Raw genomic sequence first — 24,530 nt, 5'->3', positions numbered from 1 at the left:
AAGCAAAATGAAGGAAAGCAAGAACGGGGACATGGGGGGAAGCTGCCTGAGATGAGTTACCCCAAGGTGGTGTCTGGAAACCAGGTCTGCCTTCTTCAGTGTCAGAAAAATACAATGTCAGGGTGTAGATGGTGCTCCTCTCCATCAGTAAGTTGCAAAGCTTCTCTGGTAACCTACTAGATTTTGACATTGCTGTACCAATTTTCATTGGTTTTAAATTACCATGTACCCTAGTCTCTTTGCTGTGTTGTCTAGCAACTTCAAGTGAAACCAGCTCCTAATTGAAGGCCAGAACGAGTTACTACTTAAACATCACTTCATTTTTTCCCTTGAGTAATTTGTAACTCCTGTACTGGCGTTAGCAAAGGAGAAAACTGCTTCAAAAAAAAACCAACAAAGCTCTCTCCACCAACTAGGGCTTATATCCTGTCAACCTTTCTCTTAACTCTGTCCCAAATGTCATCACTTGCATGAACATAGACACAACTCAGGCATGTAAGTCTTTAAAAAGAAAATTCTTGTTTGTGCTCTTCTTGTGAAAACTGGGTTGGTTTTCATTGGCATAATACTTGCTATGGTAAATACGTTTTTGCTTTTCCTGTTTTCCTCTATGCTCTGTCTCAATGAGGACTGGGTAATTCAGAGGTGTTTGCGCAGTGTGGCAACTGGTCTTGGTTTGCTTCCACCTGTATTCTTGAAATCTCACCATAATACCTGGTAAAATACATAACCAGCCTCCTGGAAGAAAACACAACCGTGCACACATCATTCCTGTAATCTAACAGATTAGTATCTAAGGTGAAATCATTGCTGACAACATGGGTTTCAGGAAAGATAGATAGTATTTTTGTAGTGCAACATAAAATGTTCACATATCTACACTGTCTTTATTTAGCAGTGTAATGTATCGCAGTGAATAGTTTCCCAATAAATAACAATTTTGATGCCTAATGAATGAGTACTGTGTCTTTAATTAAGAAATGGCTGAGAATGGGTTAACTTGCATACATCTACAGACTGTCAAGAAGTGCCTTGCAGCCTATGATGGCTGTGTAAGTTCAAACCATTAATCTGGGCAGAGTTTGGACATGGTAAAGTTATTTTGTCACCACAGGGGTGGTTGGGTAGTACCTTGCTTTTCCATCGGTCGGTGGACACCAAACCACCTTCCCCCCCCACCCCGCCCCACCTGTTCTTCCTGCAATTCCTACTGCTTAGTTCTCATATGCCTTTTTCCTATCCTTTTGCTAACATGAGTCCAATGACATACTCCTAACCTGCCAATAGTTCTTTGAAGGTAAGATATCTTCTGTTCTGTCTGTTGTGAGTCATAAGGCAAAACCAACCCAATCTTGGGCTCCTGTAACTGGAGAAGAGCAGTTCTGCAAGCCTCTCCCTGCATTGCCCTGTTAAACCAATGCAGAACCAAGGCAGATTGCTATAGTTATGTTAGACATTTCATTTGAAATCATGGTATGGATTGTTTAAAATCACTTGTCTTGCAGTAGTTTAAAATAATGCTGCTATAGTTACCAGAATTCATTAAAAGCTACAGGCTGACATTTAGCAGATTGTAAGGCATCCCTGCGTATTTTACATGCCTGAGTGTGATTCCATGTATCTGTGGGATGGCTCACAGAAAGAGAGGCTATGCCAAGCCATACATCTGTTTATAGGGCACTCCTAAGGCGATAAGCAACGGTGCTGAATAAAATGACAAGAACAGTTTACTGAAGCTTCACCCAGGCAGCAGGGCTACAAAGTGCAAACCTCTCCGATGGTCATGGTTGTGGGTGGCACAGAAACCTCTGTGAGTGGTGCTGAGTGTGCCCATTTGTCTGTCAAACATCATCCATCTCCTGAAAACTTGTACTTGTGGTGTCCCTGAGTCGTGAGACAGTGCTGAGTTGTGTCAGCTTGTGTGCGGTAAATACCCTCCCTGGCATTTTTACTTTCTTTTATTTACCCTCCTTCTCCGTTTCATTTTCCATGTGTGGTGGTGGTTTAAATCTGAACTTCATGACATGTCTTGTGTAATAAGAACTTACACTCATTCTTATGACTAAAGAGATATAGCTTGTTGAGTAACACTCTTCTTTTGCATTTTTAGGTCTGCAGAGGGATCCAGCCCTATTTCCAGTTGTAGCTCTTGATCTCTGTAAAGGACCTTCTGGCAGTGATGGACTTGCTTTGTACAAAGGTCAGTCTGAGATGCTAGAGGTGAAAACCCAGCATAACTCAGAGGCAGACTACTTAGCAAGAGATGGTCCTTCAAGCAACAGCTCCTTCTACAGCAGTGAAGGAGAGGGGACAGACCATGAAGGAGATATTTTGGATTGTAGTGGATCCAGGCCTTTACTGATGGATTCAGAAGAGGAGGAGGAAACCTGCAAGCTGGGCCCAGGGTTCCTGCAAGCTGGACACAGGGAAAGACGGGAGGCTTCCAAAGATGCCCACTCCCAATCTTCCCAGGCCAGAGCAGGGGAGATGCCATTCCCTGCCTTCCAGTCGCACTCTGGGGAAGTTTTTAATGAACCAGATGTTTTTGCCACGGCTCCTTTCCGAAGCTCGAGAAAAGTGCCTGATGAGGTGGATGTCTTTACCAAAGCTCCTTTCATTTCCAAGAGCAATATGGCTCACAGACATCCAGAAGAAGCAGATGTGTTTCTGAGAGCCCCTTTCACAAAAAAGAAAAGCATGGAAGAGTTGACTTCTCATAGCATGCCTAAGGAACCATTCACACCTCCTGTTTTCCTAAGTCAAGCAGGCGATGTCCAACACAGAGCCAGCCCTATGTTCCAAGGCCTGGATACAGCATTTCACGGGTCCACGGCCTCGGCAAGACCTCAGTATCCCTCTGCAGGCTTTACTCAGCCGACCAATCTTCCTCCTTCTGTAAGAGCGGTGGAGGCCCAGGAGAACATCCCTTCTAAAGGTGTGCAACCCGACCACAGCGGCGTGCCCAGTGAGAGGAACCAAGGACAAGTGCTCCCACAGGAAGCCATCCTGGGCTCCATGGTTAACAAGCCTTTCCGTCCACAATCCTTGTCAAAGTACTCCCGTCACTACAGTCCAGAAGATGGGCAAGGTCTTGAAGTCAAGCCCATAGCTGCTTACAAAGTGGTTTCTCAGACCAACAGACAGGCAATAGCAGGATCTGTATCTGTTGCCCCCCTGTCTTCCAGGACTACGGAACTGCCTGACGGGGATCCTTTTGCTTCAGCACCCTTTCCTTCCAAAGCAGGAAAGCAAAAGCCTTAATCTGCTGTGAGCTGGGAGGTGTGCTTCCTGTAGAACACCTCTCATGGGACCTTGAACCTCTTAGTTGAATTGAATGACATAGCAATATATATGTATTATTATTATTTGGTCAGAACTCTATTTGCAGTGATACATAGTTGAACCATTTTAAGTTATGTTAGCTAAACTGAATGCCTGGCTCTCAGGATCTTCATATCCTTTTCAATTGCTTCTTACCTTCCTCCACTCACTGCCTTCCATGCCACCCCCAGGTATTTTTAGATGCTTTTCCAAAACTGTAATATTCCATACTTTCTGGCTGGGAAAAGACGTTATAAGATGAATTAGAAGGCTTATTAATTACAGAGCAAGTCAAGCGGGACTGGCTCATGCTCTGGCAAAGAAGTGATTTCGCATGTTGAAGGGTTATTGGGACTCTGTTCCCAGCAGTGGGGGCTTCTGGAGGACAGCAAGGTGACACATTCTGCTGCTGGTAGCACTGGCAAGCTTGGCAGCTGAGGCTCCAGGGTCATTCGCTCATGTACAGTGCATGTTTGTAGGTTTTTATGCACAACAGGCAATGTCTAGCACCAGGTCTATGCAGTGCAGAGGTGAGCAGAACAGTGGCAGCGTGCGTGCAGCACCCCTTAGCTCACTGCCATGTGCAAAGCACAGTGTGTCAGCGCCCAGAGCAGTCGGGAGGAGGACTCAGTGCCTTCCACTGCTCGTCTTTCAAATGCTCGAGAACTGAAACTTCAGCGTAGCAATCTGTCAGGCTGATACCATTGCTGTTACTAGGAAAATCAAAATATCAAGCAAAATTTTGACATGCATGTATCTTGTCTGGTTTATGCCAAAGCGTAGGACCCAGAAATTTGCTTTTGTTGTTGTGAAGGAGAGAGTAATGTAATGTGCATTAACACAGTATTAAAAATAAGCCTGATGGAAAAGTTTATTATGGAAATAACCTGACAGATGTCCTGATCTGCATACCTCATTTGGTGTAATTCTGCAGTGGGTGCAATCCAGTTAGACTGATATATGCTAGCAGAGAACTTGACTCTAGATTCATCAGTTCTGCTTTTTGTTTTCTTATCAATCAAGATGAACCCAAACAAAATCTACTCACTCTTCTCTGGTAACATTTGCTCTACTTCAGAAGTCTTGTGCTTCCTACCGTATTCCTAAAGAGAAAGACATCTCCCTGTTTGTTCTGCCATTGATGTAGTGAATCCCAATATGGTGTTTGGTGGGAAGATAGTCCAAAAGGTTTACTCCAGCTGTTTGTCACCTGCTGGCCACTAGGCAGAAATAAAGTAGACTTTGCTTCCCTCTCTTCACAATAATACAAGGCAGAGATAAGAGCGAAACCTCCTGCCTTGGTCTTTGCAAAGTGCCTGTTGCATTGCTTGTCTTGGTCCTGCTATTTCTGGCCAGCAGCAGCTATGTATCTGTAAGTGTTGTCTGGTTTCAAAACATGTGGGTGTGGGGGCTCTTTAGGCTCGCAGTCACTCATGCCTCTGTAGTGCAGTGGTCCTACATCCTAACAGGTGCTGATGTTGCAGAATGTCTCCCAAGAACAATCTCCAGTTGTTTTGTGTGCAAGGGCTTCCTCATTGACTCCAGGAGTTTCTGCCAAGCCCCTCAAAAGCCTTGCAGTGACCATTTCCCAAGTGAATTTGATCCTTATCCTGTAAGCTGGAGCCTTGCACAAAGGCTAAACGACAGATGGCCTTTGGGGCTCTCTCACAAGTGCCTTTGAGCTTTTGTGGGGGAGTTGTTGGAGCTGGCTGCTGAGGTAGTTTGCCGTGGTCAGGACCTGCTGCGAGTGGAGCAGGTTTCTGTCATGCCCTCTTCCCGATGTGCTTGTACTCAGAGAGAAGATTCAGGACTACTGTCCCACTAGGGGAGGGAAGGGATGATGTAACTCCTTGTAATGTGCTGGAGTCACACCAGCGAAAGCTGCTGCAGCCAAATTCAATTTTGGGGGGGGAAAAAAAAAAGACACTGCCTCCATCCATAGTGTTGGCTGATGTCCAGATAATAAACATTAAAGTAACTGAGCGAGCTTGTTACAGATGCATGTGAAGACTGCTCAAACAAAGCAGAGCACGTGAACAGGAACACAGTTCAGGTCTCTGGTGAATTTTCAGCCCTGCAGTAAGGAGAGGGTGGATGGAAAAGTCTGGAGCACCAGGAGATGACAAACAAAGCATGTGCAGATAGGAGTTACCGACTGCTCTGCATTCCTCATCCCCTCCCTAGTCTCAGTTCCCTTCCAAAACCTAAAGTTGTAAACCAAACGTTGCTGCAGGGAGCATTCAGCATTGGGTTTACCTGGAAGACAGAGAGAAAAAAAAAAAGTGGGACTGAGGTGTTGAAAGCCCTGGGGAGGGGACGGACAGCTCTTGGGGGCATGGAGGCTGTGTGCAGCTGGATCTCCTGCCTTGTTCTGCTGCATAGCACCGGTGTGCTGCTGCAGGTGTGTTCTTCCTGTGCTCCTCACTGCCTCTGGGAGATAAAGTGCTGCAAAGAAATTTCTGGGTTTCCCTTAAGACCTTTAGTGAAGCTGAAATTGTACTTTTTTGCATTTTGTTGTCATTGAGTTTTCTGTTCAAATACATACCTGAGAGTGATTGACCATGCAGGTTGTTGCTGGATTGGATCAGTGAGAGATGCCAAGGAGGACCGTGATATCTAACTGTGAAATGCAGGGGATACCAAGGAGGCTAAGCATGAGGATGTAGATTTGTTTCAGCACACGGCTGTGCCGTGGCGATGCACATGGCCAGCAGGCTGAATTTGGCCTTAAGCTGTTAAATTCATTCGGGAAGCCAACAGAAGGAAGGTCAGGGCTTGGCAGTGTAGGGATGGATCTGTGCACGCAGGATATGCTTTGCTGGAATAAGCAGGTACCACATATAAATAAGATGTGGGCTCAAGGTATTACCTCTGTTAACTGGATTCATGTTCTCCTTCCTTTCTTTCTTTTTTTTTTTTACTTGAAAAGTTGCTTTTGGATAATTCTGTGAAACTTCTTACGATACCACATCCAGGTGTCGCTTAACAAAAGAAAAAAAAAAACTGGTGTGCTCACATCAGTGAGGCGGAGGTGAGCCCTGTATCGTTCAGACCTCTCTGTCCTGCGCTGCTGGCCATGGGAGGATGGGGAGCGTGCAGAGGTGCACCTGGGTGCGAGGGCTCACCGGCAGCATGGGCTCAGGTTGGGTCAGGCTGAATTTCCAGTTAGCATTTTGGCAGCTTCTGTTCCTCAAGCACTTTATACAGAGTAAGCTAACCACGCCCCAGAAACTAATGATCCTGCCGGCATGCATCTAGTGCTTAAATGGTTTAAAAATATGTTGGGGCGATGGGGGGAGAGCTTGTTTCAATCTATGTGTGTGACCTATGAAGGAATAGGACTTCTGGTTGCAGTCAGAAAATTGAATTTCAATACCAGTTAGTCTGATACCATTCTAGTTTCCAGCCTGTATTCCTCCTAATCCTGCATGGCCAGTACTGCAGCTTCAGCGTGATGTATTGTAAATGGAAATTTAATTTCCTTATTTTGTGAAGCTGCAGTTTCTAATGATCTTGGAGTAATAGTGCTTGTAGCTTTCTTTGTCACCTAGCTGGTGATGTTAATGCGGTAAGACTGGTATGGCCTCAATGCAACATTTTAAAGTCAATTTTCTGAACAGAACCACTGGTTTCACCTTTTTTAAAGCTGTAGTAAATTCTGCCAGCTGCCCTGGGTCTCCTGGGAGACCTCATGGCCAGAAGGATGCAGTTACCACTTCAGTCCTGTGACAATCTTCAACGTGGTTCATATCCATTGCCAACTTAACTTGAATGCACTTAGAAACATAGCGCTTCAAAGCAAGTAAGCAGAGTTTCCGCATGACAAAAAAAGGGGGGGGGGGGGAGAAAAGAAAAGGCAACAGGGTTTGCTCTCTGTGCCTCTTTGCTGCAACATTTGCACAAGTGCACAAACCGGGACCAGCCACCCCAGGGTTCGCCTGCTGCAGTATTTTTGGGCCTTCTCCCCATCTCTCATCTCGGCACTAGTTGTGTGTGGTGTTCAGTTTACAATCTTAGTCTCTTGAAGCCAGCGCACACTCAATCTGTACTGCACGGTATGCATGCAGCACGTCAGTGATGTTAAGCTCGTGACAGCAAACCCACATGAGCAATCATGATGCGCGCTGCCTGGAGCGCATCTTCAGAGTGACTTAATCAGGCAAGACAGAGCGCGATCTGTTTAATTGCTGAACTCTCAATCACTCCAAAGTGGTAATCGGTTACTTTAACTCAGCTTCCACCAAAGACTCTTGTGTTGGGGAGTTGATTTTTTTTTTTTTCCTCACGGTGTTAATTTAAGGCCTTTCAGTACACCAAAAGACTCCAAAGCATTTTTAGAGCAGGTATCGTGACAGTGAAATCTTGTTCCAGTCCTGAAATGCATTCCTGAAACCTGATCAGCTGTGTTTGAGTTTCTAAAAATAAGCCCCAGCCTGTAGTTTCCATTGTGCATAGGGTGAAGGTTGTCACACATGGCTAGAAAAGTCCCACTGAGAAGTGGGAAGGATGGTTGTGATCCGGCAATGTGCTGGTCCCCCGTCCTGACCACACTCTCTCCTGCAGCAAGGGAGAGTGAGCTGCTTGCGAGCACAGGGAGGGCAGGGGGCTTTCTGTGTCCGTGTGGTCGGTGCTGGGAGCTTGATGCAGGAAAGCATCAGGGGTTGCAACTGGTTGAGCATCTCCGCACACCACATCCAGCAGTGAAAGCAACTCCTATTGTCAGTGGAGGAGCGTTGTCTCCACGTGGAGCAGGAAGCTGGAGCTGCAGGTGTTTGTGGCCTCTGCTGACTGTGACGAGCAATCTCTGTGACTTATGTTGCAAGAGAAGTGTTCCGCTTGAACCACGTTGTTATTAAAGTGATTCGTAGCGGTCTTGGAAATACCTCTGACTTGCAGATTGGTGGAGTCAAGTGTTGCACTCCAGGTGTGATCGTCTGTGTTTCCGGTAATCATTATGAAGAAATATTCAAGTTGTAAACTTTATGTACATTCTATTAAAACTGTACCTGATTACAATACCTTGTCTCTCCTGTGCCTTCTTCTCCTCCTTCCAGGCAAAATATTTTTGCTAGATACGAAGACTCATTTTTAATGAGTTCTTCCTGATAAGGTACTGAACTCTGTCCTGGCTCTACTATTTTATCCAGCAGTTGCAAAGTCAAACTGATCTTTTAAACTGAGGATATTCCAGCTTAATGGGGGCCTTCATGGCCAGGGCAATGCTGTAGTGGCACAGAGCTGTTGAGCCCCCTGCAGACACAGGAGCTGCTGCAAGGGAGGATGCGCAACAAACCCGTGCCCGAAGAGGACGCGCTGCACAAGAGTGGAGGGGTCGGTGAGCCGTGGCTGACGTGCTGCACGGGTCGTCCCGAGCCATTCGCGTGTGCTGTGGGAGGCGTGAGGGGGCTGGAAATGGGTTTTGGCAAAGCACAGGGAAAGCGTGCTTGCTGTGAGCTCTGCAGCGTGCCAAGGTACAGTGAATCCAGCCAATGCAGCAAGGAATCGCTGAAAGGAAGAGCTGTAAGTTTGTTCAAGGAACGTTGGTGGGACTTTAGGTTGTATTAGTTAATTGTAATGGAATAAGCAGGCATAGCTGGCCTAATGTAAGTGGCTTTCTGGTCCAAAACTGGCAGGAATATAATTGCACTAAGAGGGGGAAAAGCAGCCACACAAACTGGCGTCTCTGTCTTTCTGAAAGTGCAAAAGTCTCCTTCCTCCCAAGGGAAACTTTTTCCTCTCCTTCCTTATGCAACAGCCCTGGGGTCCACAGCGGCTGCAATCTGCAAAATCAAGAGCTTCCCACCCCAAAAATCACGCAATCAAAACAAGTGCACGACCTCTAACTTCCGCAGGCCCCATCTCCGGAAGGGCATTCAGAAGTGGGCTGGATTCATCGTTTCTTGTAACGTGGAAAAACAAAAATAAAACAAAATAAAATAAAACAAAACAAAACAAGGCTTTCTGTGTGTTATGGGCTTCCTCCCCAGGGGCTGGCAGTGAGGCCTGGCCCGCTCCGTGCTCCCAAAAACCGCTCATCAGAACCGACGCTGCTCCTGCCAGGTGGGTGCCAGGAGCTTGGGCACGGACAGCGGGACCTCGTCACCCTGCTGGCAGGGACAGCCCGAAAGCGTAAAAGGTGGTGGTGGGGGCGAAAATCTATATATATGTGTGTGTATATATACACATATTTTTAGCAAAAACGCTGCCGCGAGGGCGGTGCGCTCTGCAGGGCCTCAGGCGGGGGGAGCAGCGGCCTCGCTGCCGCCAGGGGTCGCGGCACCGCCTGGGGCGGGGCCGAGGAGCGCCAAGATGGCGGCCGCGCGGTGGCTCGGCGCGGCTGCGGGGCTGGGCGGCCGGTAGGTGACTGCGGAGCCCGTGGGCTCCGCGCTGCCCTGGCCCCGAGGAGGGAGCCCGGCGCTTCCCGGGGGTTTGCTTTCCCGTCTCTTCCCCGCCCTGTGGCAGCGGGCGGTACCGCGACCTCCCGGGCCGCGCCGGGCTCGCCTCGGCCTTCCCCTTCCCTTCCCCGCCGCAGCAGGGCGGCCGCGGGTGAAGTTATTTCTTCCCCTTCCTCCCCGTCGTTACAGAGAGGCGGCGAAAGGCTGCTTCTTCCCCTCAGCTCCGTTACAGCGGCCGGGAGTTAATTTCTGCCCAGCGCGGGTGTGCCGAGGGCCTCTCCCTGAGGGGCTGCTCAACCCCTGCGCCCACACCTCGGAGTAACGGGGGTGATCGCCTAAAGCGTGCTCAGGAGCGTGCACCGAGGGGTGTTTGCCCCCAAATTCCGCTCAGGAGTGGAAAGAATTTGTTAAGAGACTCTCAGGAGTGTTACCGAGACCACAAAAGTATTGTAGAATCACTTAGGTTGGAAATAGACCTTTTCTTTGTCTCCCCCACCCACAGCTGGAAGGTCAGTTTTGTGAGGAGAGACTTTCTGCCTGTTCCTGTGCTTGAGGAATCTGTACCTGGGTGTAGTGCCTCTGTTCTGCTTTCTGACCCCCAGAGTGAATTTCTTCCCCAGTAAGACCCCCTACGGATGTGATTTATTTCATCTGCGTGTTTCTCCCATTTGCACCTGATGAGGAGAGAAACCAAATGATAACTAATGGTTTGCATGTTAGTATTTATCTGAGCTAGTTTTGACACGAGGGGAATTTGGTTCCATTTTCCAGTTTTCACTTTGCTCTGAAACACTAAGGCTTCTGGAGGCACGTGGAAAAGACCCCCACCACAAACACACCTTCAACCCCCCCATGCTGCCCGTGGCATTTGGCTGTCCCTTTGTTCAGATGGTCACATCTTAGTTACAGGATAGGAGTTTACATGTGAAACAAAGTATTTGTAGCTGCTGGGTGTGCATGAATTTACGGAAATTGGATGTGTAGGTAAGCGTTTACACTCCGGAAAGCTAGGGCTGTTACCATGTCACTCTGCATTGCTTACATGTAGGTAATAGTGTTTTTGTCTTTTATCCAAATGCTGTCCAGATATTCATTCTTCTGAAAGAATTGTTTGTGTAAAAGTAGCCATTGTGTTATCTTTTTAGTTTGTCTTGTATATTCCAAGAGCTGTATTGGAGGACTTTTACCAGCCAAACCAGCCAGAGTAAAGCAGTAAATCTGGCCTTTATTTTGCCTTAGGTGCTTGGAGTTTGGGCTCATCTCAGCTGTCTGAAATGTTCAGAAAATTAGGTAATTTGTCCAAGTTAGATGTCCAGGTTCTTGGTTGGCACTTCTTCAGTGGGCTCCTCTTGGGTGACCTTCCTTTTTGTTACAGATATGTAAGGCAATTTGTCTGTCTTTAGTGACTGTGAAGGAGTCTAGATTCCAATGTTACATCTATTGAGCAAGAGAGAGCATTGAAGAGGGGGAAAACTAAGGGGCATTTCATAGTCTAACCTATTGGCTTGCTACTTTGAATCAAGGTAGATGGGTGTCTTGCTGGGTTCTGGGGATTCTTGGAGCATGTGAAAAAAATTTCTTTGGGGTATTGGGGATGTGCAAACTTATAATTTGAAAATTTTAACAAAACTATGATTTTTCTCTAGGTTTTGTCGTACAATATTAAAAGATCATAATTTGGCAACTAAACTGCCTTTCCACCAACTTGCACAAAAGAAGTCATTTCCTCCATCTGCAGTATTGCATAATACAGGTAAATACAAGCTAAAATAAGTAGATTAATGTGCTGTGGGATTTTATGTCTTGTGTTAATAATGAAAGCCCACTCTTTTTCGAAATGTGAGTGTGATAAAATTTCCTGGGGGGTTTCCTAGGTGGTTTTTAGTGAAGTACTAGCACAATTGGACATTTGAAGCCCAGGAAGAAGACGTGCATGGCTTGATTTCTGCTTGATTAGATGTGTGTTCTTTATGGCATTCATCTGCCAAGATCTGCAAGGGACTTTGGCATAAAATAATATTTGGGCTTTGCTGCATTTCTTAATTTAAATTTTGTCTTAGTGTAGTTGTATCCCTCATGAGAGACTTCCTGTAACCCTCTGTTCTGCGTCAGCTCCTTAGCTCAGCAAGATTAAGCTGCTGCCTATTCCAGCAAGGATGAAGGCAGAGCCTTCCATATTTAGACCTATGATGCTTTCTTCTTTTAATTTTTCTCCCCTTGAATCTGCACCCATGGGTGCATTAACGTAATTCTCCATTAATATCACCTGCAAGGGTAACTTGGTATTACACAGAAAAAGCAGTGGTTAAGATTGAGTTTGTTGTTCCTAACAGCTTTTTGGAAGGCTGTATGCTCAGCAAAAAGAAACAAAAGTCTGTGAAACTTGCAGTGCAGAAAAACATTGTGCTTTTGCACCTGCCTGAGGGATTTAGCATTTGGCAGCTGCTTTCTAATGCTGTAGCAAAGAGTTTAAGGGAAAACAAAACAAACGAAACAGAAAAAAAACACTAAGTTTATTTTTACTTTTGATTTCAGAGCAAGCTTAATCCTACCTGGTACGGCAGCATGGTTTTCATTTCAGTTCTAGCCATGTAGTTACAACAGGTGCACTTTGACTTGATGTTTTACCTGCTTCTGCAAGTGTCCTACTAAAGTCTGCCTCTATTTGGTATTTTTTCACCTCGAGCAGCTGGCAGATCAGAATAATAAGAAAACATACAGCCTCCCTTAGAGGGTTGAAAGAAACAATGCAGATGTTAGCTGTAAATACAGCCAGTTACCAACAACAAATTCTGAATGAGTTATTCACAGTTGTGCAAAGAACTCCAGGTGGATTAATGATTAAAAAACCTGGCCTTGGTAAGGTGGATCTTCAGCTGCTGAAGATACGTGCAAAATGCAGTGTCTACCCACCTGGGCACCTCTTCTGGGAGGTGCTCTTTGTGGTGTAGGGTGTTTGAGATGCTAATGTGAACACTAAACGATAGCTTTTAGTGATCCGTGGCTTTCAAAAAAACTGGCAGAACATATTTTATTTACACCATCCATATCCCCTGCTGCAAGCTACTTGTGACTATGCTGTTGTGCTGGATGTGATTTTGGATGCCAACGGACCTGGAAGATGAGCAGTTCTTCCATACCCACAGAGAGAGCTGACGAGTCACTTGTTCTATCAGGACTGTTCCTTTCGTGTTGAAAATAAGTACTTTCATGCTAAGCCTGTTTTCTGTTTATAAAAGAAGTAGTATCTGAGTACTTGGCCATTGTGTACGTTGGAGTCAAATGGGTTGTTGTGATGAGAGACACATGCAGTAACAATCTGGCAATTTATAAATAGTGTGATTTGTCATCTAATGCTAGGGAGTCAAGAGCAAAATGGCAGTTTAGGAAATGTGTAAGCTCGTTCTGTTGCTTTAAATCCTTCTTTTTGAAGCTATGTGAGCCAGTTTCTCCAGAATAATTTCTTTATAAATATTATTTACTAGATATTTTGGGGTTTAAAATGTATTTTTTCTTTGCTGTGTGTGCATATTTCATTGAATTATTTCATGTGTAGGAAGAGTTAGAAGGAGAACTAGAAAGAATTAGAAGGAGTGGGACTGTCCCTACCTGATGTTGGGCTTTAGTAGAACATCAAGCATATGCTGCATGGACACGTTTACAGGAAAATACACTGTTAAACTTACACCATCAGATGCAGAATATTGAATTTTTATTCCAAATCAGTTTTGGCTTTTTTTTTTTTTTTTTTTAGACTCTTGTAATGAAAGAAACACCTACACCTCAAAATGAATATTAGTAAAAATTTATCTTTACTGGTCTTACCATTTAATTTTAAATTTGGGGGTTGGTTCAATTTCTACAACACAAGTGACAGTGTGTAGTAATTCACCCTCAGATGAATATTAAAAGAAGGCATGGTTACTGTAACTGTAAAGCTGAAAGACAAAAAAAAAAAAAAAAGAAAAAAAAAAGTCTTATATCACAGAATCATCTAGGTTGGAAAAGACCTTCAAAATCACCAGGTGCAAGCATCAACCTGACCTGCCAAGTCTCATCACCATCCTGTGTCCCTTAGTGCCCTGTCCACACACCTCAAATACCTGCAGGGACAGTGACTCTACCACTTCCCTTGGCAGCGTGTTCCAAGGCCTAACCACACATTCCTTCAGGAAGTTTTTCCTGATATCCAATCTAAACTTCCCCTGGTGCAGCTTGAGACTCTTTCCATGAAATATATATGTGGAAATGTATTTCCGTATAGTGTTTCTTCAAGAGAGGGTTAGTGAAACTTACACTGAGCCTTTACTTTGAACAGGAAGTGATAATGCTGGACAGGGATCTCACAGCATTTGAAGATTTAAAAATAAAAAAAAAATAAAAGAAATGACCACAGCAAAGGTATGAAGGTTGCTATCTCTTGGTCTCTATAGAAAGTGAGGATGGTGAGAGCCTCACACCGTTTGATACTGTTGTAGTCAGCTGCCTTTTAGTAAATACAAGTTAGCAAAAGAAGCAAAGACAAGATTCTATTTATCTTGTTTCCTATAAGATAATGTTACAATGTTTGTTAGTCTGGATCTTTTCATGTATTCCTGTTTATCATTGGTGCACAGACTGCTGTTGGTAATAGCACAGTGAGCCTTCAGTCTTCGCTTGCCAAGTAATCAGGAAATTGGAATCCTTGACTTCCATTTAAGCTATTTAGTTTTGATTACATTAACTTTCTTCTTTTTTTTTTCCTTTTTTTTTTTTTTTTAATTTCCAGTAAGATGCATGTTTATTCAAACTCAGGACACACCAAATCCAAATAGTTTGAAGTTTATTCCAGGCAAAGAAGTACTGGAGTCAAGGACGATGGAGTTTTCCACACCTGCTGCAGCATTTTGCTCACCTTTAGCAAGGTATTATTAAGCACATCAAAGTTGGATGGGGGGGAGCAATGGGACAGGGCAGGACACACCAGTGTGGGCTGTGTGTTTACAACTGATGTTTTAAATGCAGCTTCTGATTGTCCTGCACCTCAGTATACTAAGGAGCAGATTGGTTGGGTTTCGGTTTTTGGTGCTTCTTTACTTGAGCATAAAATTGAAGCTGGGAAGATTGTTGCTATTGAAGTAGTCTTTTTGCATGTTTGTGCTCCCTATGGCTCTGTCAAAGCAGAATGCATCATGGTCTGGTTTATGCAGCTGGATTGAATGGCATTGTAAGTCCAGGATTCTTGAACAGTTGCTGCATCATAAGTAATACCTCTGGCCCTGATTTTGCAAAACTGCTCCAATTGGAAGATTCCTAATTCCAGGAGTTACTCAGAAATCATGCAAGTTTTCAGAATTGGGAAATACACAACATAAGGAAGTGAATACTCCCCAAATGCTATGAATTAAATATAGTAGGTTGCTTTGGCAGTTGTTAGTGTTAACCTGAACTTCAAAACTGGCATTATAAACCTTTTCCTTCCAGAAAGGTTTAAAATATTTCATTCAAAGGAATGCGACCAAATTTGGCCAACTCTCTCAGGCTGAATTTATAACAAGTCTTGGAAGTTGCAGCTTTCAGTACCAAAATATGTAACCTGAAGTAAGAATCACTAAGCAGGTAATTCATTCATATCATCATAGTGTAGAAGGGGCTTGGAGCATTGTCACAAGTTTCTCTGTAAGTATTTGGAAGCATGTATTTTTCTTCTTTGCCATTAGCCTCTGAATATAAACTTTCCTTTATCTTGGAGAATAAAACTTGGAGAATAAGGTTCAGAAAGGCTGCAATAAGTTCTGTCCAGAGGTCCTAAATTAAGTCATCTTTGTGTATACTGGAAGAACTGTATACCAGCAGAACTACTTGATGTGATCTGTCCAGGAAGCATGGGGTTATCAGATATACAGCTCAGTGCTTCCAAAGGTCTTTGGTAGCATTGTTTGAGAGCAAACAGGATCTTTACAAGGAAAGCTCTGTGACTTAGAGTAACAAATACAGTGTGAAAGGTTTTCCAGGACATCACAATGCGTTACTACAATGCTGAAACAGTAGGATCTGATTATGCCAAAGTACATCAGGTTGCAAAGCGCAAACTGCTGTCAGAAAGTGTCTTTGTGTTGTCATACATCTGCAAACAGACATTTTCATCAAAGACAACGTATGTGCTAGAGTGTGGACTGTGGCAGGGCAGCTTATGTGTGTTGTGCAGGTTAATGGAATAAAATGTCTGTATGTATTCATGAACCATATATTACATTTTTTGTAAATGGAATAATAGTTTATTTTAAAATGAAATATTTTCCAAAGAAGTAATACAAGTTTTTAGAAGGTGAGAGAGGGATGAGAAGTATTTCATTGATCTTAGATATTTTGGTGCACTCTTAATTTTGTTGTTTCAGTAGCTCTAGAATCTGGTTGATTTAATGTTGTAAAAATATGCTGCATGCATAACTTCTGCGTGTGGAAATTCAGATGGGTATTATGAAATCTCTTCTGTCATTTTTTCATCACAAATACATTTGTGATAAGATTTCTGTTTCCTGCATTCATTGTGGTTTTTGATGTTTTCCAGTCTTTTGAAATAGTATCTTTTCTTCTTCTCTCAACTATAACAAAAAAAAAAAAAAAAAAAAAACTTACAGCCTTTTGACAGGTTGAACTCTTAATGCTTCTTATTTAGAATGTGTTTTTACTTTATTTTTTAACTCCCACAAGTAGCATTATATGCTTACTCTGTACATGAGTTTGTTGGGTTTTAATGAAGTGTTTGTGGAAAAGGGTCTTTAGACTCATTCTGCTTTTTATACTTAAAATATTATCAAAAGGGTGCTCTTTCCTATCATCTGTGTCGCTTTGGATGTGTGCTAATGTGCCACTGGTGCTGGAAACTGTATGGGGCCATCTCAAGCAACTCAGAATGAATGCTAAATCTCCAAGTTTTTATATGCTGTAAAAATGGCTAAAATATACAAGATTGCTCACAATGTGAATTAGTGTGTTAAAGCCTTGCGAACCATTTGGCACTAATCTTTTCAGAGAATGGCAATGGTTGTCATTTTTTCCAGTGAAATTGAGGGCAGTTTATATTGAGCTCAGTTACTTAAATAGCTTGCTTTAAGCAAAGGAACTTTTCCTTGAGTTTGCACTCATCCTACCTGAAACCATAGGTACCAAGTGGTTTTGATGATGATCAGATACATCTTTATACATAGAATATTATTTTGCCTCCAAAGAAGGTTTGGAGAGAGTAACTCTCTTCGCATATATTGTGGAAAAGTCCTGAAAGTTCACTTTGACTACCCACGCTGTTTCACAGCAGGAGCTCCTGGCTGTGCTGTAGGTGAATTAGATGATTGGATGCCAGTTTGTCATAATGGTTCCACTCTTTGTGCTTGTTTCTGTCTGGAAATGTATTTTAGAACTTTTTTTTTTTTTCTGTGAATGAGTAAATAAATTGTTAGGAATTTGGCTGAAACATTTGTATTTTTTGTTTGTTTTCTTAACAGGCAATTATTCAGAATTGAAGGAGTTAAAAGTGTTTTCTTTGGGCCAGACTTCATCACAATCACCAAGGTAAGCACAACATACGTTCACATGTGCTGAAACATGACCCGAGATTCACCTGCCAAGTCAATGGCCACAGGCAGACTCTCGTTGAGAGATAAGTAATGAAAGCACCAGAGGCAATAGTCACAAGGGCATTAAGGGAAATGCTGGTTATATTTAAAAAATAAAATTCACCATGTGTGGATAAGCACTGGAATAGGTTGCCTGGAGAAGCTGTAGATATCTTGTCCTTGGAAATGGTCAGTGTTTGGCTGGAGGAAGCTTTGAGCAGCCTGGTCAGGTTGGAAGCTGGCTCTGCTTCGAACGGGCGGTTGGGCTTGGTGACCTCCCGAGAACACCTCTTGCGAGGCGACTGCGTGACCGGAACGAGGTGCGCTGCAGGCAGTGCTGTGTTTACTGAAGGTGTGGCACTCAGTGTCAGCAGAGATAAGGTCACGTGTAGGAACTGTGCAGTTACGCTCCTGCTGTATGGGGAGCCCTGGACAATTCAGTGAATTATACTTTGGCTCAAAATGAAATGGAACCATAACAAACTTGAGTCTTTGGTATGGTTTGTTGTTTTTTTTTTAAAAAAAAAAAAAGTCAAGTAATGTATTTAGGAAACTTTATTTTTCACTTTTTAGCTAATATTCTAACAGCACTTGGCTTGCAAGCAAGGAAACCTTTCTGATGATTATTCTGAGTCTTAAACATTTTTGGCAAAGCTGGACTTGCACATGAAACCTGAGAACCTTTATGATGTTGTTAACATAAGAGGAATCCCTATCTAATTTTATTATTTTTAGGGAGCAGATGTTCTGTTTAATCACTTTTCTCCTGATTCTCATAGGAGAGTGAAGACCTGGATTGGAACTTGCTGAAACCAGATATTTATGCAACTATAATGGATTTCTTTGCCTCTGGTTTACCTGTAGTTACTGAAGAGGCGCCTAGGACAGATACAGGTAAATCAAATGCTTAAGGAAGCGGCCAACAGCCACTGGGTTTAGTCTAGGTGATATCTGAGCTTCCATTTATCCCACAGAAAAGCATGCAACAGAACTTAAAGTGAAAGCTGCTAAAGCTTAACACAGGAAGGAATTTTCAGAACACACATGTTCTAGCAGAAGAAATGCTGAACTGTCTAGAAGAGTTGCTTAAGCCTAAGTACAAAGCCTGATTTTCATCAGTTGGAGTATGAGTGTGCCTTCACAGGAGCTATGCTGAGCTATGTGTTTTGGCAGCATGGCCCATGTTCTGCTGTACTTTGTGTGCACGAAATATTTATGCAAGTGTCAAGGCTGTGTTTAGAAAGCTACTGGGTGTTGCTGCACATCCTTTCCACGTGGGCACCTACAAGGGTTTTCATTTCCCCTCTTAAATCAGAAGGGAGTGTCCAGACTTAACATCCATTTGTTAATGATGGATTTACAGTTTTACATGAACAAGAAGTGCTTATAAGTCCTTTCCAAGCTGTAATAGAAAATAATAAAGACTAACTTATATTTTGAGGCAAGGACAGTATTTTGTCTTGTATTTTTGTTTGCAATTTAACAGCTTGTACAGTTTTTCCTCCCCTAGTGTTTTAAGGCAGATGATGACTATAATTCCCCTCTACTCTCTGTCTGGATTTCATTTCAATATTAAGATAGGCTTTATTTTATTTGAAAAAGTTATTTCAAAAATGCTTCTGTGAGACTAACACGGAGCCTGAAATTGTGCTGGCCTTAGCAGAAAGAATGAATCTTCTGAGGACCCTGCCTTAACCCATGCTTCCTACCAATGAATGGTAGTTGTTGCTTCCTTTTCTTTCTCTTCTTTTTGTGTGCTGTCTTCGCTGTTGTAAAAGGTGGCGCTGCTGTTAAGGCCTTTGCTTGGTACTTATGAGCCAATGTTGTTTTATGTCAGTCACTGCCTGGTATGTGAATGTGGATGATGTGGATAAAGATACATACATGGAGGTAGATGTCCACCTTTGGTTTCAGTCATCTCAGCAATGGTTCTATGCTATTTCATTCTGCTATTATGGTTATGCAGTGTTAGTAATCATAACAAACTTCTATCCATGTTCTGATCTGCATTTTTTCTTTTCCAAAGCTCCATCAGAAGAAGATGATGAAGTAGTATTAATGATTAAAGAACTGCTGGATACAAGAATAAGGTAAACCAACATTGCTGCTAGATGGATTGAGATAGGCTTGGTTTGGATTTATTTAGAGAACAGTCTACATGTATTTTTCTCTGGGTATGTGTGATTTCACAGTTCAGTATCTAGTGTGGGGGTTTAAATGCAGAACTGGCCGGAGTTGTGAATGCTGTTTACTCTAACTAAAAATTTTCTATCTATTTTTCCTGCAAACTGTGTACTGAACAGAGTCCATATTACCGAGTGATTGCAGAATAGTGTAGAGTCTTACCCTCTGGAGTGCATTTAAGCAGCATTTAAGCTTTTAAGCATTGTGTTTAACCCAGTTATTTCTAAATAATGAAAACAACGCAAATAAGCTTCATTTTAACAGTGGCATCTTTCTTTTTTCTTCTGTTACATTCATCTCTGTCTTATACTGGTCCTTCCCTTCCAAGTATTCCAAAGTAGGTTATATTATTTCTTGTGTCATAGTTCAAGAAAAATTTACTAGCAGAATTCCCTTGCTGTCTGGTCTTCATCAGATTTTTATATTATTTTATATTATTTTTATATTATTATTTTGTATGTTTTTATACTCTGCTCTAGTTTTATTGATATTTTAGCATGATTTTAATTTAGAGTCTGGTTGTAACTAATGAAGTCTCAAGAGTGGCTGTGGATTGCGTTGTTTACCTGGAGAATATTTTTATGTTCATTAATTGCTTACTAAAGTGAACTGAAAGGAATAATCAACTTGACATTTTAGGTGCAGTGTTTAGTCTAACACTGGTTCGTTTCTCTGAAAGGAAAGAGGGAGAAAAGCAGAAATAAGATGGAACATTTTTTCCAAAGTGTATTGATGTATGCACTAAGTGTTGAAACATGTCACTGAATTACGCTTTTGCGTAAAACCATGACAGAAAGTAGCATTCAGTAAGTCTGGCTGGGCTCGGCATGTGGTCATTTAAAATGTGTATGGTATTTTTGTCCTTGAGTTACCAGCAGCCCTTCTTAAAATACACAGAATTTCTGTCAAAATCACTGGTTCTTTCCACCTTTTTCTTTCTTTCTTCTCCTCCCTGGTGGACCAAGAAGCTGTTGATGAGAATGTTAGCAGCAGTGCATCTTACTTCATTATACAGCAGGATAGCTGATGGAAACCATATACAAGCCAGTGGTACATACAGAGCCTTATTGTTTGGTGAATCAAAAATATGTGCAAAAATGTTGTAAGAAGGCACAGGAAGGAAGGAATGGAGATCTGAAAGTTTCTTACTCCCTTGCAGAGTGTTTTAAAAAGTTAATTTAAAGTTGTTTTTTTTTTTAAAAAAAAAAAAAAGAGGAATTTTTATTCACATTCTTTGACTTTCTGGAATTGAGATAATTAGCTATGGTGAGCAGTTAATAAATGTGTCAGATTCATAGGTTATTCTGTTAGAAGTGTAGCTCTTAAAAAGAGTTATTTTGGAAATAAGCATAAAAGCTTCTTTTAGAGTAATGGGATGGTTTTAGTTTGGTCTGGAAAAACGTTGCTATGGGGATGCAGTTACAAGGCTGGTCATTTGTTGTTTGCAAAAGACCAGGCTGCAGAAATGCCATGAGTACTGGGATATAATCATAAAAGATGCTGGTTTCTTCACCCACTTGCAGAATTAAGCTTTTATGTAGTTGGAGTTTGTTGTGTGTTCTATATAAACTACAGTAAGCTGTGTATTTATTTATGGAAGGATGTAAGGGCTGTTTATCCCTGTCCCTAGTCATGTAACAGATGCACATGCATCATATAGTGGACATACACCTATTATATGATGAAAGTCACCTGGATTTTGGTGCATAATTGAGGCAAGCATCATCACATGTGGAGAGGGCTTTGCAGGCTGGATCAAGCTCTGCTCTAAGGTGCTTAGAGCAAAGATTTTCTTAGATTCTTAGAGCAAAGAATTTCAACTATTTCTTTGCATGTTACTGCATGCATTGCAAATATGTTTTGCTTAATATCCAATAAAAAGACTGTAGCCATGAATGTGAGAGTCCAGCAAAATATGAATTGTGGGAAAATTTAATCAGGTGGTCGTAGAGAAAGAGGGTTGCCGTAGTTACGCAAAGAACTGGTATGCTAGAGTATGTTAAATTGAACTCTTCTTAAGATTCCTAGAATGAAACTTGTTTCAGCTACACTTTAAATTGAGTGTCTTGTTCCATCAGGCCAACAGTGCAAGAAGATGGTGGCGATGTTATTTATAAAGGTTTTGAGGATGGGATTGTGCAGCTGAAGTTGCAGGGTTCATGCACCAGCTGTCCCAGTTCCATCATCACCCTGAAGAATGGGATACAGAACATGCTCCAGTTTTACATCCCTGAAGTAGAAGGCGTTGAACAGGTGGGTTGGTGTGAGATAACAGCTGATTTTGTTTAAACTGGGGGGGGAGGGGTTAAGAAAAAGAAAAAAAGAAAAAAAATAAGACGGGGTCTTTCTGCCTTTCCAGCATGCCAGGTTGGCAGTTTAAGCAAAAGAATGGGATATATAACTATAATTTTTGTAAGCCAGAAGCTGTGCCTTAGCAAAAGATTTGGCACTTTGGCGAAGTCCTGTATGTGGGGAAGGACAGCCCCTTGCACCAAGATGTGCTGGATGCTGCCTGTCTGGGAAGCAGCATGGCTGCAAAGGACTCGGGGCTCGTGGTGGACACCAAGTTGAGCATAAGCCAGCAGTGTGCAAAGAAGACTGACAGTGTCCCTGAGTGGTGCCAGCAGGCTGAGGGAGGTGATCCCTCATTGGGTTCTCTCCAGCATGTGAATCTCCTTCTTTGTTGAAGAGCCCAGAACTGTTAGACAGTGATTATTACCTTTGTGCTTTGGTGATTTTTTTGTGGTAGCAAGGGACAAGTTCTCATCCCGTCCAATGTAGATTCTTTTGCTTTTTCATTAAAAATCTGATATGCTGCAGTAATTCTAGTGGCCTCTGTAGTAATGTGACCAGCTCCTGTTATTTCAGCCATATTTCCATATGGTATTTTTGGTTGAAAGCTTTTTTTTAAAATTTTTCGTGTCACCATTGTTATTCAGTGATATAGAACAGCTACTCTTCCCCTTGAGTCCAGCAAGGATTTAATGCAATAAATTCTCTATGCAATGCTACAGGACTGAGAGTTTGCACTGTTTACCTAAGCTACTTCTGGATTTGCTTTCAGGTTGTTGATGATGATGATGACGTGGAGAAAGAAGCAAATTCTACTTAAGCTAGCATCATCTATGGCCAAATAAGTATTTATTTCTCGTGGTATGTAAATCAGCCTTGTGCTGGGAAACAACCAAATTTGACTTTCTTGCCAGAAAAATAGTTGTACTTCTGTTGGTGAAAATGTCTCCTCAGTTTAAGCAATTTGTCCACTAATTTATTAAACGCCCTGCATTGAAATGGCAGGCTTCTAAAAATGGTGATATATCTCTTCATTGTTCTTCCATACAGAAATTTCAAGATTTTATAAAAAAGAGGGGGCAGAAGTAAAGTTTCTTGACTTTATTTTTATGCAATAGAAATATTAAATATTTTTTCCATTGCTGCATAAACGGGTGATTCAGGAAGATTACTTCTATCAAGTTCTAATAAAAAGCTTTTTTATGTCAGTTTTGTGTGAAAAGTAACCCATAACTTCAGCTCTTAATTTTAGAGGATGCAATATTGCCATGATTTGTGAAAGTTATCTACTTGTTTGCTACCACTGCACACGTAATAGCAACAGAAACAAAGTGAATTGTTTGTTTTAAAAAACACATTTTTAAATAAATGTTAAAAAGTGATCCATGTCAACTTCAGTAAGTAGCAAGACTAATTAGCTTACTTAAAGTAAAATTGTTCAGCCACCATTAGTGGTCTGTTTAAACTTGCAAAAGATGATCTCTCTACATAATACTCCTACATCAAGATGAATGTGCAATGCTTAAGGGCACAAATTACATTTGTAGGATAGCAAAGAAAATGAATGTGTTTACCTATGCAATATCCTGTTCCTTCTACAGTGCCAAAGACTGCAGCTGATGTGTAACTTGGCTGCCCTGGCTAAGTGAGGGGAGGACGTGGCAGAGCAGAACACACTCCAGTTTTTGAGACTATGGGAAGAGAAATATTTATTGTTCTGAAATTGAAATACGTAAATCAGGCTTTGCAAGTACTTCTGTTTATTTCTTGTGCGTGTAGGACTTAATTTCTTCCTGGTGCCTAGCGTTAGCAGATGGCTTGCCTAATGGAGATAGTATTTCTTCTTTGTGTTGCCACAGTTGAGCTGAGTTTGCGGTCATTATTTGGCTTATGGTTATAGCAGTGTTCCCTGCGTGCAAGGATTTGACAGCCTCTGGTATATTTCCTGTTACCCTCCTTGCCAGTGTAATTCCACCGAGTCCCTTAAATGGGATCAATTAAGTCAGTGGAGAATCTTATATAGCATGCCAGATCAGCATGTGGTAACAATAAACTTTATATTACTTGTTGGAAATTTGAAAATAAATATTTTAGCAAAATATTTCTTTAGCTTTCATGTAGAGTAATGACCTACTGTTATTTAAATTACCCACTCTGGATTTAGAAATTGGTTTGAAATTACCATGTTTTCTTCAAGTTTGCTACAAAGTTCACAGTGCCTGATCTTACAAGTTATATCAGTGACAAAATTCCCCTTGAGGTAGGCTCATATTATCCAAGAGAGCTTATGCAAACTTTATCACCATGTTCGTCAGCAAAGCATAGAATGGCAAGTAATGTTTCTCGTTTGTCAAAAACGGAGCTTTTTTAGGTCTTATTTGTCAATTCAATGCATTATATATGTCAGAACATAAGCAGCAAAGTAGCTGATGTGTATGTTAAATAAAAATGTATCTTTTCAGGTGTGGTCTTTATTCTTCAATTAAGCAGTACTAATTTCTTTCAGGTACAGTATGGATCCAGTTATGCTGTTGTCTGTTTCCGGTCTTGTTTTTAATGGGGTTTTGATTTGTACAAATAGGACCAAATTAAGTCTGCATGTACTGAGGATGAAGATTAAGCATCTTGTGACTGAAAAGATCGCATGTCCAGCACATGCCCTGTGTGTCCTCAACAAAGTTTTTCAAGCTGTTGCAGAGAGAAGTTAAGGCCTGCACCCCCTCCCCGTCTATCTGTTCTGTCC

The 24,530-nt window shown here is 42.2% G+C and overlaps 2 protein-coding genes across 20 annotated transcripts in view; both read left to right on the top strand.

Annotated features, from left to right (window-relative positions):
- The window catches only part of AAK1 (AP2 associated kinase 1), an 89,589-nt gene extending 81,250 nt beyond the window's left edge, over positions 1-8,339 (top strand). For all 16 annotated transcript variants that reach the window (XM_038167072.2, XM_038167073.2, XM_038167074.2 and 13 more), the window contains one exon: positions 2,111-8,339. In XM_038167072.2, coding sequence (XP_038023000.1) covers positions 2,111-3,261 — 1,151 coding nt within the window. In that variant the 3' untranslated portion in view covers positions 3,262-8,339. The remainder of the gene's footprint in view (positions 1-2,110) is intronic.
- Positions 8,340-9,535: 1,196 nt separating this feature from the next.
- Positions 9,536-24,248, top strand: NFU1 (NFU1 iron-sulfur cluster scaffold). 4 transcript variants are annotated; one of them, XM_072027179.1, is made up of 10 exons: positions 9,616-9,677; positions 10,219-10,335; positions 11,363-11,469; positions 14,485-14,620; positions 17,201-17,267; positions 18,091-18,205; positions 19,338-19,401; positions 21,574-21,748; positions 22,560-22,648; positions 23,389-24,248. In XM_072027179.1, the coding sequence occupies exons 1-9, from the start codon at positions 9,631-9,633 to the stop codon at positions 22,605-22,607; spliced, it is 876 nt and encodes a 291-aa protein (XP_071883280.1). In that variant the 5' UTR covers positions 9,616-9,630; the 3' UTR covers positions 22,608-22,648; positions 23,389-24,248. The 4 variants fall into 4 exon arrangements, with proteins under 4 accessions (XP_038023036.1, XP_071883280.1, XP_038023037.1 ...); XM_038167108.2 differs by lacking the exon at positions 10,219-10,335 and having other exon boundaries at positions 9,536-9,677; XM_038167109.2 differs by lacking the exons at positions 9,616-9,677; positions 10,219-10,335 and adding an exon at positions 10,342-10,431.
- Positions 24,249-24,530: the final 282 nt, after the last annotated feature.

Source organism: Anas platyrhynchos, chromosome 23, assembly GCF_047663525.1.
Source record: "Anas platyrhynchos isolate ZD024472 breed Pekin duck chromosome 23, IASCAAS_PekinDuck_T2T, whole genome shotgun sequence".
Lineage (NCBI taxonomy): Eukaryota > Metazoa > Chordata > Aves > Anseriformes > Anatidae > Anas > Anas platyrhynchos.
This window is presented reverse-complemented; position numbering and strand designations above follow the sequence as displayed.